Source organism: Ruditapes philippinarum, unplaced genomic scaffold (genome assembly GCF_026571515.1).
Source record: "Ruditapes philippinarum isolate M1 unplaced genomic scaffold, ASM2657151v2 ctg154_1_1_1_1, whole genome shotgun sequence".
NCBI classification, from domain to species: domain Eukaryota; kingdom Metazoa; phylum Mollusca; class Bivalvia; order Venerida; family Veneridae; genus Ruditapes; species Ruditapes philippinarum.
The window spans coordinates 306,467-324,854 of NW_026861602.1; the positions used below are offsets into that span (position 1 = coordinate 306,467).

General features: G+C 30.5%; 1 protein-coding gene across 3 annotated transcripts in view; it reads left to right on the forward strand.

Moving 5' to 3' along the window:
* The first annotated feature begins 762 nt into the window (after positions 1-762).
* LOC132716285 (advillin-like) overlaps positions 763-18,388 on the forward strand; it is a 35,425-nt gene continuing 17,799 nt past the window's right edge. Inside the window, exons 1-3 of one of the 3 annotated variants that reach the window (XM_060699525.1) lie at positions 763-1,106; positions 16,012-16,207; positions 17,642-17,792. In XM_060699525.1, the coding sequence (XP_060555508.1) occupies positions 983-1,106; positions 16,012-16,207; positions 17,642-17,792 (471 nt within the window). In that variant the 5' untranslated portion in view covers positions 763-982. Of the gene's footprint in view, positions 1,107-4,906; positions 5,233-9,964; positions 10,428-16,011; positions 16,208-17,641; positions 17,793-18,388 lie in introns of those variants that run through there. The other 2 variants (XM_060699526.1, XM_060699524.1) reach the window with 2 other exon arrangements.

Sequence of the window (18,388 nt, forward strand, 5' to 3'; positions counted from 1 at the left end):
TCTAAGTGGAAATTTTTGGCGGGAAATGTAGTGATGACATCATCAACTTTACTTTTCAATGGAACATTGAGACAATTCAACTTTTGAGAAAAAAAAGAGATGAAATGGAAATGTTAAAAGACCACCAAACACGGCAGGATTTGAAAATGAGCTAGACTCAGTTTGATAATGCAATTTGCACATTTTTACCCCCCCCCCCAGCACCGGCTGAAGTAGGATTCAACATTAAAGTGTACAAATGAAAATCATCAAAATAAAGCAAGCTATTTCAAAACTAATCGGCATAACTTTTATAAATGTCGCAGTGTTTTACTTTGATAAGGTTCTGCCAAGTTAATCCGCAGTAATTTTTGGTCTTAAACTTTTATATTGAGTTAATGAAATTCCGATTCAATTTGAATAACTTATAGATCTACAACGATAGTTATTTTTTTTAAATAAAACTTAATGAAAGATGGAGAACAAAATAAACGCTCAAGTAAAAGTGGTCAGGTATAAACTTTGACATGGAAAAACAATACAATCGCCTATCAATAGCTTTACACAGTCGTATCGTGTTCCAGCTCAAATGTCAAACTACTCTTACAAACTGCTCTCTACAGCTCGGGTTGTTTATGTCTTTTACTTCAGATACGCCGAATACATGAATAATCAATGTGATTGATTTTGTTTGTTTTCTGATTACGTGTATTGAACCTTACTTTCAAAAGCGTCAAAGTATGTTTAAAAGATTTAAAACATTCGTTTGTTTAGGAATACATAAATGTTCGAAACCAGCGAACGAGTTAGTTAAGATGTTAAATTTTGCCAAGTGTTTTGAACTGATTTGCATAAACAAATATGTTTCTTTTACGGTTTTTATTAAAATATTTATGAAGTACTCAAGAAACAGTGTGAAAGTTTGCATATTTGTTTAAAAGAGCGTGAAATCGTTTATTGTTTCTTTTAAATGGGAATACATTAATTAGCAAAAGAACAAAAAATGAATTTTCTTCACATGTTAGCAAATATAGACGCTTATCATGCGAGCCTCGTTGCAGCAAGGACTTCAGAGAAAACAAAATCTACTACGACAAGTGTTAGATTTGTCGATTCTCGACATGACGGTATGTCTTAGTTTACATTGTAAAAACATATTTTAATTAAACATAATATGTTATAGATGTTTGTTAACCATGACAATTCTTCATCAATATATCAAAATAGCTGACCATTCGCCTTTCTATAATAAAACTCGAAATGTTTCCTTAGAAACACGGATGAACCCACCTTTCCAATATTTTGTCAGTCTCCGGTAGGGGAGGGGAGGAGTTCGTGACAACCCGGCAAATCTAAACCGACCTCCCCTTAGTAGTTTGGGCATGGGATGGGGCACAAAAACTTATGAGAAAAAAAAACATAATGTACACATACAAATTTAACAATGTGTGTAAAAGATGACAAATTCATGAAGTTCCCAAGACTCATACATTCATTCTATTAGGAGAAAATGCGTTTAAATAGCTTATGAATCCAATACGATTCTTTTAATATATAGTCCATACTATCAGGCACTCTCTTTCTAGGCAATGAATTATAAAAAAAAATGATGGAAAATGTTTGACATAATTTTATTATTGTCAACAACTCAATGTTACCAAGATTTGCACGTGAAAGTACATGTATAATATTCGTTGGCAAGATTATTGATTTCCTTTTTTAGCACGATTTGCACGTGCAATAACATTTTAGCAGGTCCTTAAAATACATGTGGTTTTGTATACTGGTTGTAAACATGGCTGAGTTGCATTGTAATTTGAGAGAGAGCTTATTGCAAAATTCGTGATTTATTAGGTAAATGCACTTCAGAAATAAAATGGATCTAGATTTAGTTTAAGGAGAAAATGCCCTTCCATATCGTAGATGTCATGTGGATGTCAATGTTCAAGGAAGGTAGAACTAATGTTGACGATGATCCCCGCCCTGGGCAGCTAATTTCTGCTTCCACTGAAAAAGACATCAGCACTGTGAAAGCCATAGTGGATGAAGGTGTAAGATATACTGTGGAGGAGATAAGTGACATATCAGGCCTTAGTGCGTCATATGTGTTTTCATTCTTGAAAGAAAAGTTCATTAAGGAATTGTGCGTCGCTTGGATAACTTGTATACAACTTCTGACCAGCGGGTTGAAAAAACAATTATGCCTTATTGACTAGGTTTAAAAATCGAGACCCTAGACGCCTGATAGAGATTGCCACAGCGGATGAAACATTGCTTTATTTTTTAAGTCCAAAAATAGTCAGTAACAAAATGTGGGTAGGTGAAAACAGCGATCGCCCACTTGTGCTCGACGTAGCAGGAGCGTTAAAAGAGTTATGTATTCTCTATTTTTGACAACGGTGGAATACTAGTAGTGGCCCATGTCGCTGTGCCGGAGAGGGGTAGTTTCACTGAAACATTTTACCGTGACCATGTTCTCACTGCTGTAATTAATCACTACATTACAAATAACCCAAGATCCGGAGTGCGCAGGATCAAATCACTCCATGATATTGCACCTCGCACCGGGCAGCCTTGGTTCAAGCTTATTAAGAGGAGCAGAGGTTTTGCTACATCCCGCTTATAGCCCTGACCTCCCTCCTTGTGACCTTTGGTTATATCCATACATCAAATCTTGTCTTTCACGGTCAATTGTTCGAAACCCACAGTGCCTTCGGAAGCGCTCTCTACCAGTGTATAAAAACTATACCCAAAGAACAGTTCAAAAATGCTTTTTTTAATGGATTAATTATGAGGCTGGAAAAGCGTGTAGTGGTCCATAGTGAATATTTTGATGGACTCTACTAATTATTTTTCACAGGTATGACTTATTTATAAAATCGCACTTCCGTTTCCACTAATTAAAATATCCCCCTCGTATCTTGATTAAGTAATAATAAAAACACCTAATATAAGAATTAACAAGAATGTCTAAATTTTTTAAAGACGAAATTTTAAGTTATTAATCCCAATAAATTTTAATGGAGTGCCTTTAAATGAACCCTTAGCATGCAGGTGACAACATATACCTCCATCCCTAAAACTGACGTATGGCCTTGTCTAGATTGAAATATGGATATGTCAATTAAAATATTAGCATTGTTACAATTTAGAGGTTGAATGTATGGGAGTCGTGTGTTTATTGTGTTTTTATCGAATATTCTATGATATTTAAATATTTTTAGATATCATACTTACGGAAGCGTATCAGGGCCTACAGTTGGTGCGATGTTTTGCGCTAAATCGACTTATTTTTATTCGCATTGATAAGATGTTTTTGCATTTCTCAATAAAACTTGCTAACAAAGATGAGAAACTTTTAGGCATTGCAACTGATTTTTTCTCGATATGTAGGTAATAATCTCTGAAAAGATGAAATAAAGAGTATATCATTGTATTATAACGTTCGTAACGCGATAGAAGTATTGGGTGTTAAAAAGGTAAATTTATAATTTTTAAAAATAAAATGCAAATTATCAGCTGATTTGGGATTTTATATATTTGTACATACACATAACTATTTAATACACATTGCGTTACTGTAATATCTTTCTGTAAATTGTTTTACTTGTTACTTTAAGAATCTAATTTATTTTGATATTGTACGTTGATTTTTATTTGGATAGCACTACCATTTATTTTATCAATACAACCGCTGTAAAATAATAAATTTATTTCCATTTTTCCTCAAATTGATGAATTGTGCAATTTTATAATTTGGTTATAAAGATATTTGGTTAGGTTATATATCCGTAAATGAAAAGATGTTTGCATATATAACCCTCACCCAGCGACTCGTGTTATATAAACTTATAACCGTTTATACCTGGTCATATAACCTGTCAAAAAAATCAAAAATCTATTTAACCAATTACAAATAATATCATTACTATTGCTACTTATTATAAAGGGTCCAATGATTTTATTTTTATTTAATTTTTTTTTTTACTGCAAGTCATAATAGTTTATGCTTTATATTTTAGTTGCCGTGATTGCACTTCATTACTATTTACATACGATTAAAACCTGTTTGTCAAGTGGATTTTTTTAAAAAGAGCCTTTTCATTTGGGTATATTAATGTAAGTGTATAGGAGTGTTTAAATAGGCAAGTTAATTTGAACAAGACCTAGGCTACCTGTCAACTCAATTCATTATTTGAGCCGCGTCACAACAAAACCAACATAGTGGGTTTGAGACCAGCATGGATCCAGACCAGCCTGCGCATCCGCGCAGTCTGATCAGGATCCATGCTGTTCGCTTACAGACCCTATAACAAGTAGAGAAACTGAAAGCGAACAGCATGGATCCTGATCAGACTGCGCGGAGGCGCAGGCTGGTCTGGATCCATGCTGGTCGCAAACCCATCATGTTGGTTTTGTCGTGACGCGGCTCAATTAAAGATATAGAGACGTAGCAATGTATTTCACTTCCGATTTATTTTCTGCACTTTAGTTAAACATACACTCTTGCACTTTAAGATTGTTAAGGAAATAGTAACCAAAACAGTACAAGATTGAAACACTGTCTTACAAAATGCATCATAATCTATACATTTATACTTAGATATTAAACTGTGTATAAAATTTTAAATCAAAGGCCTCGTATTTCTGATTGAAAAGCTCATGAATTATTTCTAGAATGTATCGAGTTACAAAAGAAATCAATTTACATTGTGAAAATATAGATAAAATGGGCCAGGTTTAAGGTCCGTTCATTTGACACAAAAATAACCCATACGGTGTTACTTTATATCTATTTATGGTAGTAGTGAATACCTGAGACGACCAGGCGTTCAATATATCAATTGGTTTAAGCCAAACATCGTTATTGATTTCAGTTGAAGTAATGTAGGAACGGATAGTTTCGTGTCAAGTCCGTTGATTCTACGATATCTTTTACACCTACCGTCTTTATATATCGTCATTTAAATGCAATTTTTTAACCGTTAAAGAGTAATTTTGTGTAATATTGCGGTTTATATTTAATTATTTTGTAATACTTTTAACAGTAAGGTGTTTACACTGTTTTTAAAAGAGGAATTATCTACTGTTGGTAAATAACCTATATATCTAGACGTATTAAAAATGTGATGTAGGTGAAAGGTGTTATATGTAAATGGACATAAAGTTACATTCTTGATTAAAACATGAAGGATTTGGGTAGCGGCCGGCGGTCTGCTTTGAAGCAACATCGTTATAATGACGTAACTAGTAGTAAGTAAATCATATTTTTATATTTTTTATAAGAGAGATTCATATATATATATAAGATTTAGTTTAACTATATTTTTATTACTTTTTTCTTTCTATACAAAAAATACCTAAGACATAAGTTTACAGTATTTAAATAACCATATACTGTAGTTGTTTATAAAAGAAAAAAATTCGGGCCACATGTTTAACAGCGTTAGAAAGTTTGCACTTCCAGTACTTTCTCAGTTTTTTTATTTAATAGATGTACATAAAGTCTGATGTATTTTAAGTGTTCAATAAATGGTATACATGATCAATCAATCAGTACGTTAATACTTGAAAAAATAGAATATGATGATAAAAAATCAAACACTGATTAAACTTGATTTATCACATGTTATCTAGCTCCGTGCTGTAAAACACTAAAGTTAAATTGATAAAGAATAGTTTTTGTTTTTAAGATAAAGACGTACTTTCAAGTACCCTTGACTTCAATTTAAAATATACAATATATATTATTGTATTTGTCTATTCACATGTTAGCAAATAAAGTTTTCTAAAAATACTATGGCGGTACACTTCCATTTTCTAGCCGATGTTTAACATGAAAATAATCTTGTCGTAAGTTCGAAGCCTTGGCCCAAAACATATCTATTGTTCTAAAGTTCTGTTGCTAAGTATAAACATCCGTAAGCATCTTAAAGCAGTTTACCTTCAGATAAAAATAAAGAATGAATTTAAATGTAAACTATTGTGAAGTGAACAAAGAAAGAAAGTAATTAACTAATAACAAACGCGCTTACAATCCACGTAAATTACCAAAAAGAGATTGAAATATTAAAAAAATACCCCTTTACTGTGTGAGTCACGCAGAAGAAATATTGTGACGAATACTGTACAGTACTTGTCTATAAAACTATTCAATAATCGCACAGAGTAAAAGAAAAATGGTAGTTATTATTTTTTTTTACTTTTTCTTAAAATCTTAGAACATTTTTGTCAAGACTCATTTTGTTGTAGTATTTTAGCTCATCTGGAGGCATGCAGCTGTAACTCCGGGCCGTATATCAAACATGCATTATAACGTTATGTTTATAAGCAAACAATATTTATTACTTTATTACTTTGAAATGATAGTGGATTCATAAATTCAAATCTGTAACCCTCATAAATGGGATAAGAATAACTAATGTTATTTTAAATAATGACAGACTTTACTATCTTTAACACTCAAGTTTCTATCCCGTTAGTAACGGATAAAATGTCATTTTTGCATATATTTAGTAACATGCGATTTCTGCAGAAAGTAGGTACCTTCGACCAGGTTGAATCACTTTAATTGTTTCAATGGGCAAGAAATTCTATGATAAGAACATTTTTTTAAAATTTCTTATAGATAACATAAAAAATCTGGATATTGCAGTCTTAAGAAAAAGTGTCTTTCACTGAATACCGAATAAAAGTGAATCACGCGGTTTAGTTTATATCCTTAACATATATTTAAAATTGCGTATAGTAAAATGTACTTTTTAAATCAAAGTTGAATTTAATGTGCGTGAAAAATATTGTCCTTGACGGACAAATTTCATTTTATAATTTAGTCATGTGTGTTCAAAAGTAAATAAAAGTTAACCTGTCTTCATAACAATAATAAACCTACATAAAGTAACAAGCTTAGCGTATATAATAGCTGTTTGTACTTTGTATCAACGAAGTTCTATAACTACATTAGAGTTTACAATCCACAAATAGTCTCGATAGATTTGATCAACTCTCAACATATTTCTCTACGGAGAGGGGGGCCCGTTGAAAAATATTTTGCTCGTGATAGAATATGATTATATGGTGTACCGTTCGAACCATTGCTTATGCATCGCCGAATAAAAATATGAAAAATATGAAGAAAAAAAACGCGAAAATGCGAAACCACGATGGTGAAAACAAGTGTTAATTTATATTGTTCTGATGAGCGAAATAATATAATAATTTAGTACGAACTAAGTGGTTTAAGCTAGCTAAAGGCACTAACTAGCAGCAGAAAAACTTGTTTCTCATGTAAAATAATTCCGCATTCCCGTTAGTAACGTGGTTGTATTTTTTTTAAAAGTCATATTTTGCATAATTCTTCGTACATTATAAGTTTCACCTTGAAATTGAGTATTAATTTCTAAAAAAATCATTCAACGTGTTACAGACACGATTAAATATTTGTATTAGCTATATTTATAACAAAAATGTATATTTGTACATGGTCTTTGAACATGGTCCTTGTGTACTTAAGTTAATTAAATTTTTATTGGCTTACATACTACTTTTATTCAATGTATCATAAAAACTTAAACACAAATGACTTCGGAATAATAAAGACGTTTTTTATATGTATTCAAATTAATATAGTTCAACAATAAAGACGATGGTTTATATTTTTCAAATTAACACAGATAGGGGTGCTTTCACCTAGTTTTAAGAATACTAGATTTTCCTTATTAAGGTCAAACATAATTCAGTGACGGTCGTTTACACCATTTTCTTTTATACGGAAAATTATTTTACTTTAATAAAGAAATTTTTTTAGAAATTTTAAAATAACGGAAATGAAAATTTCATTTTATTTTAAAAATATTTTCATTTAATTTCTTTTTTTAAGTTAAATAAAAAATAAAATAAAACGATACAAAGTATGAAGCAATATAATTTCATATGTAAACAAAGCATGTATCAATACGTTACGTATGCATAGAAAGTATGTAGCAGTACGTTATACCTACGATGTAACACACAATACATTATATACGATATCACACAAAATATGAAGCAATACATTATCTACGATATCACACAAAGAGTGTAGCAATGCAAAACGTTGTTACGACGTTAATATACGAAATGTATAGCATGAAATGTATAACAATACTTTAAATACGATGATACACATTGCCAAGCAGCACAAGTACGATGCTACATAAAATATGTAGCTATATTTTAAGAATGACGTCACATGAACCATGTAGCTACGAACAAGTTAAGTTCATTTTGAAAAAAAATTGAATACGTCTTTTTTAATAAATATATTATATTTATTATATACTTATAAATGAAATATTGAGAAATATTGATGAAATAAAATGCGTATTTTCATTTTCCGTATTTTCACTGTAAAAATTTATTTTTCACTGCAGTGAAACATATTTTCCGTATTTTCACTGGTGTCTTGCCGGACTACTTTCTTTTAAATTCTGCCAGTACACAAAATTTAAGGGAAAGCCTTTCAAAATTTATCGCAAAAAAAAGAGCAAAATGTATATAATAAACAGAAAATTCAAGTTTTTTCTATAAATACATGATTTATTTTCATCTTGTGGCATGAAAATTACCATATTTCACTCGTGGCTACCGCCACTCATGAAATATTTATTTTCATACCACTCGATGAAAATAAATCATGTATTTATAGAAAAAACTTGAATATCCTCTATATATACTGATAAAACACATGTTAATGTCACTTTGCTTTTTTGTGAAAGTAGGCTTAATATTGACGTACTTTCTATGTTAATTCTGCTGTATAGTAAATATGTTTTTTATTCGTTTATTCTATTGTGTTTGTACGTACAGATAAAACTTAATGGACTACTTAATTGCGCATTTAAGTAGCTGACAAAAATATCATTCGAAAAAGCGTATCTTTATATTAAGATCTACGTGTATAATGAATACAACGAACAGGTATTTAAACAGATAGCATCTGAACGCAGGGCTTTGTGTCATTTATGGTAATTAAGTTATTTCAAACATATTTAATTTAGAATCTCTATTCTTTATTAATGGCGTAGTATGACCTGTCACTATAAATTCTCAAATTCAATATTTTCATAAACATTTTACGCATTTGAATTGACTATTATTCTAAAACCGTAACAAATTACTTAAATATTTAAATCATCATTAGATCTAGATAAAAAAAAATACATTCGTGAAAGGGTTTTTGAATAATTCATTAAGTTTCAGACAGATCATTTATTAGTTTATTGTTATTATTATAAAATAACTTGATATATATTTAGAAAAAGCATACAAGTCCAGCTGGGTAAAGCTAATTTAATTCGAGTTGGACGAATTTTGATGTAATTTCGAGTATTTTTTATCATGCATGTAACACAACGATTATAACACATTGTCACCTTAGTGCAGTAACGAAATAAGTCCTTCTAAATTTAATAGGAGTTAATCAGTTATTGCACTAAGATGACGATTTATATGTTTCTGGTACATGACTTGATATACGATTATTCTAGATAATCTGATTTGAATCTGATTTATATTTTTCAAACGACAGTTTATGCATCAACATTAGAGCTAGCTAGCTATTACATGCGGCTTGTTTCATTATCAATTGGACTTTCATTTATAGGTGCGATTTACTAACGGCCTATTGAATTTATGCTCTTGTCTGGCTTGAGTGGCTGAAAGTATGTTGCAGTACTTCAATGGATCTTAATGTATTTTCATAAGAACATTAGCAATCAATCAATCTTGTAGTAAAAACTAAATTCAAATAAACATATTTTAGGGTTGAATGTGAGTTCAAGTAGCTTAACAATTAACTTGTTGGAACCGTAATTTAAGATATAAGCCCTTGTACCCAGTATCCGTGCATTCTGTCCAGGCTCTATACTATTGGCTGACCAGTTTTTAAATGGACTTTTCCAAAAAGTGACCTTGACAAGTACATATGATATATTCATATGACGTCACGTCCGGATAAACAACTTTAAAAACGCTAACGTTAATCAAAATGTAAAAATAAAATTATTTTACATCAAGTGCCTTGAAGTGATTTAAAAATAATTTAATTTGAAAGGCAATAATTCTCTGAACATATTCATACAAAAATGGAATAATTCGGCTGACATTAAGCGATGTTATGAGTGAAAAACTATTGCGATCGCCCGGAACAAACCGGAAGTGGACCAAATTATCATAGAAATAAATATGTTTGATCTAAACAAAGCTAGAGAATTGAGGAAACAACTAAAAGCAGCAGAAAGGGAAGGTAGTGGACTTAAAAATGGAAGTGGAATCTAATAATTGTGAAAACAATTATTCTAATGAAGATCAAGTTTCTACAAAATGTGATGGGAATAACAAACACAAAGAAAATGAAGTCTTTGAATTGATACATAAAGACGGTGGGGGAATCTTGAAAATCAATGCCGGTATGTATGAATTGTTTCGTAATTCCACTGAATCATATTTTGCAAGCTCTCAAATTGGAATTAACTGTAAAATAAAACTATTGTACATGATAAAGCTTCAAACAACGTAGAAACAAGATACAAGGTTTCTTCTCATAATTCTGGACACTATACATTGAATATGTACCACACGACTTCGTCTTGTTTGATTAACGGAAAAAACACCATACGTTTCTTAGAAGAAGATCTCCCAAATATAATATCAGTGATAAAAACAAAACTATCCTGTGAAAACTGTACCATTGACGACTTTAACCAATGTGTATGTGATATGATCATTTAGTACTTTAACGTAGAGAATCAGGTCTACACAGAGTCATCGGATTAACTCCAAATAAATGAACAGGAAGTTGGTATTTCATCGTGTGTAAAAATGTACAGGAAGAAGAAGGGATTAATGTAATTTGTCAAACAGAGTGTGATAATGATTTAAATTCAAGCAGTAAGGAATACTTACAACAGTCAACACAGAAAACAGATGATAACATGGATTTCTAAAGTTGATTTATGAGGACATTTCAGAAATAAAGCGACAACTTTCCAGCCATGTGGTATTTTCCAACAACAAATTTTCACAAATGAGCGATGAAATTGTAGTTTAAAAAAAAAACATTTACCTGTACACCATTCATTCACTGACCAAAATTTGGAAGAAAGGAGTTGTGATGTAGGTCTTAGCTATAGATCAGATCATTCTATTGTAACACTTAGTTTAGAACTTAGCAATGTTACTCATGGTAAAGGTCTCTGGAAATTCAATAACTCTCTTTTATATGATAAAGAATATTTGAATATTATTAATGAAAAAATTGAAGAAATAAAAAAAACAATACTGTTTACCTGTATATAATGTAGAAAATATTGAAAATATTAGCAATAGTGAACTATTATTTGTTATTGATGACCAGTTATTTTTAGAAACTCTGTTGATGGAAATAAGAGGGAAAACTATTTCTTATGCAAGTTTTAAGAAGAAGAAAACCAAATCTAGAGAGGATGATTTAATATCACAGATTACAGATTTAGAAAAAAATTCAAATGATGCTGGAAATGTTAGATTATTAAACTTGCAAAAAGAATTAGAAACTATAAGACAAGACAAAATTAAAGGTAATTTCATACGCTCTAGAGCAGAATGGATTGATAATGGAGAAACACCAACTAAATACTTTTGTAATCTTGAAAAATATAACTATACTTCAAAAATCATTCCTTTTTTGGAAAAAACTAATGGTACCATTATATATGAGCAGTCAGAAATTTTAAAAGAAAGTGAAATATTTTATGAAACACTGTATACAAAAACTGATTCTCCTGATGATTTTAATATGGAAGAGTTCTTAGGCAACATAACTGTCCCAAAATTGAGCAGAAATCAGGCAGATTCGCTAGAAGGTCTCTTTACCTTTGAGGAAATTTCAGAAACACTTAAGAATATGAAAAATGACAAAAGCCCAGGGTCTGATGGTTTTACATCAATTTTTTTTAAAGTTTTCTGGAAACAAATTGGACATTTTGTTGTCAGAAGTATTAATTATTCTTTTATTAAAGGTGAATTATCACTTACCCAAAGGCAAGGTATAATTACCTGTATCCCGAAAGAAAACAAACCAAAACAGTATTTAAAAAACTGGCGACCAATAACTTTATTGAATTATACTTTAAAACTAGCCTCAGGCACATTAGCCAAAAGACATAAGTCAGTTTTAAATTGTTTGATATGTACAGACCAAACAGGATTTCTAAAAGGAAGATTTATGGGAGAGAATATACGATTAGTCTACGATATAATGAATTATTTAGAAGAAACAAGAATGCCAGGACTATTAGTAATGATTGACTTTGAAAAAGCATTTGATACACTTTCTTTTGATTTTATAAATAAGACTTTTGAATTCTTTAATTTTGGCCCAATGTTTAGAAAATGGATATCTCTTTTTTATACAAATACTGAAACTGCTGTTCAAATGAATGGATTTTTGTCCAACTTTTTTAAAATAGGGCGTGGTTGTCGTCAAGGAGACCCAATCAGTCCTTATATTTTTATCTTATGTGCCGAAATATTAGCCATTAAAATAAGAACTAATAAAAATATAAAAGGTATACATATCAACGGAACAGAGTATAAGATTTCACAGTATGCTGATGATACCTCTTTATTGTTAGATGGATCTGATCAGTCTTTAAATTGTACGCTTGATATTTTACATGAATTTTCTATTATTTCTGGATTAAGAGTTAACTTTGAAAAAACACATGTAATATGGATTGGCTCTTTAAAATATAGCATTAGATCAATAAAAACTAGGTGGAAATTAATTTGGGGTAGTACATCATTTAGATTACTTGGTATCAACTTTCACGTTGATTTAGAAAAAATGATAACTTTGAATTATACTGAAAAAATTGAAAATATCAAAAAATATATCCAGTGTTGGAAAAGAAGGGCTTTAACACCTATTGGTAGAATAACTGTTGTAAAGTCACTGTTACTTCCTTTATTAACTAACTTGTTTATGTCACTTCCAAATCCTAATTCTCAGATGTTAAAGGAAATAAGTAATATGTTTTATGATTTTGTCTGGCAAGGTACATCAAAGATTAAATCTTCTGTATTGGTGAAAGAATATGTAAATGGTGGTCTAAAAATGATTGATGTATGTGCTTACATGAAAAGTTTAAAACTTTCATGGTTAAGAAGAATTGTATCATCTGAATGTGATAAATGTTACACTATTTTAGATAACTTTTTAGATATTAAGAAGCTATTTAATTGTGGAAAGTTATATACAGCATATATATATAATATTTTGAAAAATTCATTTTGGAAAGATGTTTTAGGTGCTTATGTAGAATTTGTAGAAAAAACACCGATTATTTCTATGGAAATGTTGTTAGAAATGCCTCTGTTCTATAACCAATATATTTTGATGGATAAAAAATCTATTTTTATAAAAACATGGTATGATATAGAGGATATTTGTTTAGTTCAGTGTAAGATCGGAATATATTTCACCGAGTGAACACCAAAAGGTATATTTCACGAGTGGCGCAGCCACGAGTGAAATATGAACTTTTGGTGTTCACAAGGTGAAATATATTTCGATCGTACACTAAACTAAACAAATTTTCTTTTTATTATATGCAAAGAAACTGAATGAAAAGCGCGCTATAGATAAATACAACGTGACGTCATTTTCGACGTCACGTCATTAAGTTGGTACCCAGTTCTGTGCACGCTGGTATTTCACTGAAACAACGTATAAGGGGCTTAAATTCAAAACAGTGAAATTATCAAAGTGGTAATTTCACTGTTTCAAACAGTGAAATTACCAGTTTTATATCACTGATATATTTCTATAAACCACCGAAAAGCATGTAATAAAAAGGTATAAGGTTTATCAAAGATATTATGAATGTGAATGGTATTTTCCTTGAAAGGAATGAATTGGAAGCAAGATTAGGTATTAAAGTAAACTTCATTTACTATGAATTAATTACAAGTGCTGTCAAGAAATAAAGAAGTGTATTAAGTTTAAAGTTATGTGATAATTATGAAATTGCTTCCTATTCTCCCATTATATGTTGTTATTTAAAGCCTATACTACTTTGTGTTAAAGGTACATCAGGCATGTACAATATATACATAAAAAATGATGATATTTCAACTTGTCAGACTAAATGGAACACTTGCTTTCAATTAAGTCAATCTGACTGGAATAAAATACATAGTTGGGTTTTTGACATTACCAATGATTCTTACTTGCAATGGTTTCAGACAAGACTAACACATAGAATATTAGCTACTAATTACCTTCTTTTGAAAATGAATTTATCAGTTACAAGTATGTGTACTTTTTGTAAATCAGAACATGAAACATTGTTACACCTATTTTGGGAATGCTCATTTGTCAAAATATTGATTACAGAAATTATTAAAATTGTTAGGAATCATGATTGATTGTCAAACTTTTATATTAGGTTATACAAAAAAGAGCCAGTCAAAGTACAATATTCTATGTCTAGAGATAAAAAAAAATGTTTATTTATGTAGGAGAAAAAATATTTTACCAAATATAGATGGATTAATTAGTAGTTTTAAATTAGCCTCTTCAATTATTGATGCATGTGCAACAAATACAAAAGATAACATAATGAATTGGACAATTGTTCAAAAAATCATTTAATTCTTTTTAAAGTAATGTAAAATAATTTATTAATATACAGCCATTGCTTTTTGTTAAAAGTTTGAGTATAAGAAACAACTACATAATGTTTTATCTGTTCAATGTATGAGCTACCTTTCCTTTTTTCTCTTCTTTTATTTCCCTTGTGATTTTGTTTGTATATTATTTTGTGTATGTACATTTGTATATATTATTGTGGAAATGTGAAGGTGTGATTAATACTCAATGACAATAATTGTCACTTAATCAACAAATATTTGATACATTTGTATATATATATGATAAATAAAATCTTTGTAAGGTATGGAGGGGGATGCCCTCGACCCCAACATACCCATGACGAGGGAAATAAAAAAAAAAAAATTTTCCAAAAAAAAAAAAAAAAAAAAAAAAAAAAAATTTGGAAGAAATGATAAAGAAGCAAAGTGACATAAAATCAGAGGTACAAAAAGCACAAGATACTTTTCAAAGGCGTTTTAATGGAATCATGGATACATTAAAAATTATTAATGAAAAAAGTTATTCTTCAAATACTGACGAATAAGGAAACGAAAAGCGATATCTTACAAACTGGCGCCACGTTACCAGCTTCAGTTGTATCACCGGCAGAATGTCTAGACAGGGAATCAACACAAGGAGACAGTAGCCAGGATATCATTATCGGGTCTTCTAATTCAACAATGAAGGAAAATTCTCCAAAATCTGACATTTTTTCCAAATAGGGACCGAGCACTTCTGATTGGTGACTCCATCGTTAGAGGATAATTTACAAAAAGATTTAAATTATATAAATGACTGGTGTTTCCTTAATAATATAATATGTCTTTGCACCCAGTAAAAACAAAATGCATGATAATTGGTTCTTCAAAAAAAGGTGAAGAAATGTAATCCTCTCCTACTGAAAGTAAATGAAACAACTCTTGAAAATGTTACAGTTCAAAAGTTATTGGGCATTTATGTAGATAATACATTAAACTGGCATTATCAAATAGACTATGTTTGCAAAAAACTAAATACAAAAATTGCCCTCTTCAAACATATCATTTTTTACCTTACTGACGCAGTAAAAAAGATATATTACAACGCGTACATCCTTCCTGTGCTTGACTATTGTTGTACAGTATGGGGAAAGGACACATACTCATACATCAATAAAGTAAACTCAATTCAAAAAAGAGCTACAAAAATTATACTTAATAGACCGATACGTTCACCAACAGCGCAATTAAAACAAACAACTGGCCTTTTGCCATTTTGCAAAACAATTAGAGTTTGATCTAAACCAGATATCATTTATATCAGTTAAGAAATACTCGTTTATCCTAAACATCATGTTAGATTCTTCCAATGTCTTGCAGGTGTTCGGCCAACAAGTGTACAAAGTGTTCGGGAAACCGTAACAAAAGTTATGGACGTCCGGCCCAAATCAGGCAAAAGTCTCTCTTTCCAGCTAGGTACCGGGAGAGTAACACCAGCACTGTCTGTTTCTACCGCGGACTTTCAATTCAAGAAGCGAGATGTCAGAACGCCGATCTCCGCTAGACGTTTTACAAGGTATGTATTGTTTGAAAAGAAAGTATTTTTTGTGGGTTTTTATCAATTCGTATATGTGCATTGTTAAATTGAATATAATCTGTTCAGGTGGGTCTCTGCTATAGTTTCTTCTGAATCATAAGGTACATTTAGAACCAAGAATGGCGTTAAATAGTTTACGAAACGATTAATGACTTGCTTTTTCTAAAATGAAGAAAAACACGTACATTAGACAATAGAAATTCTCTTTCCCCTTTTCCATATCTTGTTGAGGGAAAAAATGCTGGAAGATTTAAGTGAGGATTTGTACGTGTTTCGAACATTTTTTAAAATCCCAAAAACACATGCACATTAAACAGAAACAATTCAATCCCGTTTCAAGAAGTTACTATTATTAAACAATTAAAGAATTTTAGTGCATTTAGTAACGCTGACAAACATTCTCCACCATGTTTAATGAATTTCAAGATGATGTTTGTAAGTTGTTACAAACAGGGAAAGATTAGAATGCATATTTATACTTACAGACGACTCATTGCTACATTTTGTATTTGGCTAAAAGGTAGACATTTGATAGAAATACTTGTCAAGTAAAAATTTGATTGAAATCAAAATCTTTACAGCAAAGTGTAACGAAGTTAGTCTCATTGTCGGATATTTGTTTTAACTTAGGAACGGAACCAAATTTATGGTATACGATAATAATATCTTTGTTACATTTAAATATGAATTTGAATCATCGGTATCTCAGTTTGTCTAGTTGTAGAGATATTTAACAGTGATTTATCTAAGTACTTTACATCTATAGATAAGCATGTGCAATGTTACAATTGTTTTATACCCTAAGAACTTTGTCAGAGGATTCTGTTATATTGTACGTATAAAGAGGAAATATTGTATCAAAATGGTGAACACTTGATTAACAAATTGTACTTATAAAGAGCAAGTGTTGTATCAAAATGGTGATCACTTGATTAACAAATTGTACTTAAAAGAGGAAATGTTGTATCAAAATAGTGAACACTTGATTTACAAATCGTACTTATAAAGAGGAAATATTGTATCAAAATAGTGAACACTTGATTAACAATTTGTATTTATAAAGAGCAAATGTTGTATCAAAATGGTGATCACTTGATTAACAAATTGTACGAATAAAGAGCAAATGTTGTATCAAAATGAAGATCACTTGATTGCCAAATTTTACTTTAAAGAGCAAATGTTGTATCAAAATGGTGAACACTTGATTAACAATCATTAGATATCAGTGACCTATACCTTAAAATTTGTTTATTCAAGACGCATTGGTCTGTAAATCTGTACATGTTTTTACTATATAAAACTATATTAACTACACTTTGATTTACGTCAAATTAATTTAAAAGCACAACTTTATAGATAATGTATATACAATGTATACATATATTTTATTTAGAATTGTATTTATTTATTTAGCTCTGTTGCCGAGACTATGAGTACAATTACAGAAGTGAAGATGTCGAGAGATGGGGCACGAAGTCCGACTCCCAACGCAATTACCGAGATCGAATCGGCTTTTCAATACTTGGATCCGGACAAAACTGGTTTCTACATTTGGAGGATACAGGTTAACAAAATCACTTATATTTTATACAGTATATACAGAATAAAGGATCTTTCATGGGTTTTTCTTTCTCTTAGGCTTTTATTTTTTATACCTGATACAGTACTGCAATCAGTGAATTTCCAGCGTTTACACCACGTGATGTTCCAATAGAAATCATTATCCTCCATCCATTTCTCCAGTCTAAAATTCTACATGCAATCAAATCTACTTAATTTTGCCACATTTTCATTTTCCGAGTCCAACAAGTCCATATCAAATCATGACTGGACTATGTGCATGTATAGCCTTGTTTTCATCTATAGAGTCCAAACAATTCATATCGAATCCTTATTATGCTCGAAGTAACAAATCTCTCGCGAAATGTTAAATATTTGGTGGTGTAAAATAAAGATAGCATTATAAATTGATGAATACAGTACTGATTTTATTGGACTCGTTCATAGCAGCAAAATCTATTTTATACTTGACAAGCGCCTCGTCCAATACAGTTTTGACAGCTATATAAGTACTCGTCCAATAGAATTCAGTATTGCACTCAACAATTTATGATAACTTCGTATCATTAAACGAATTTATAAAAGGCATTTATAAAAGCT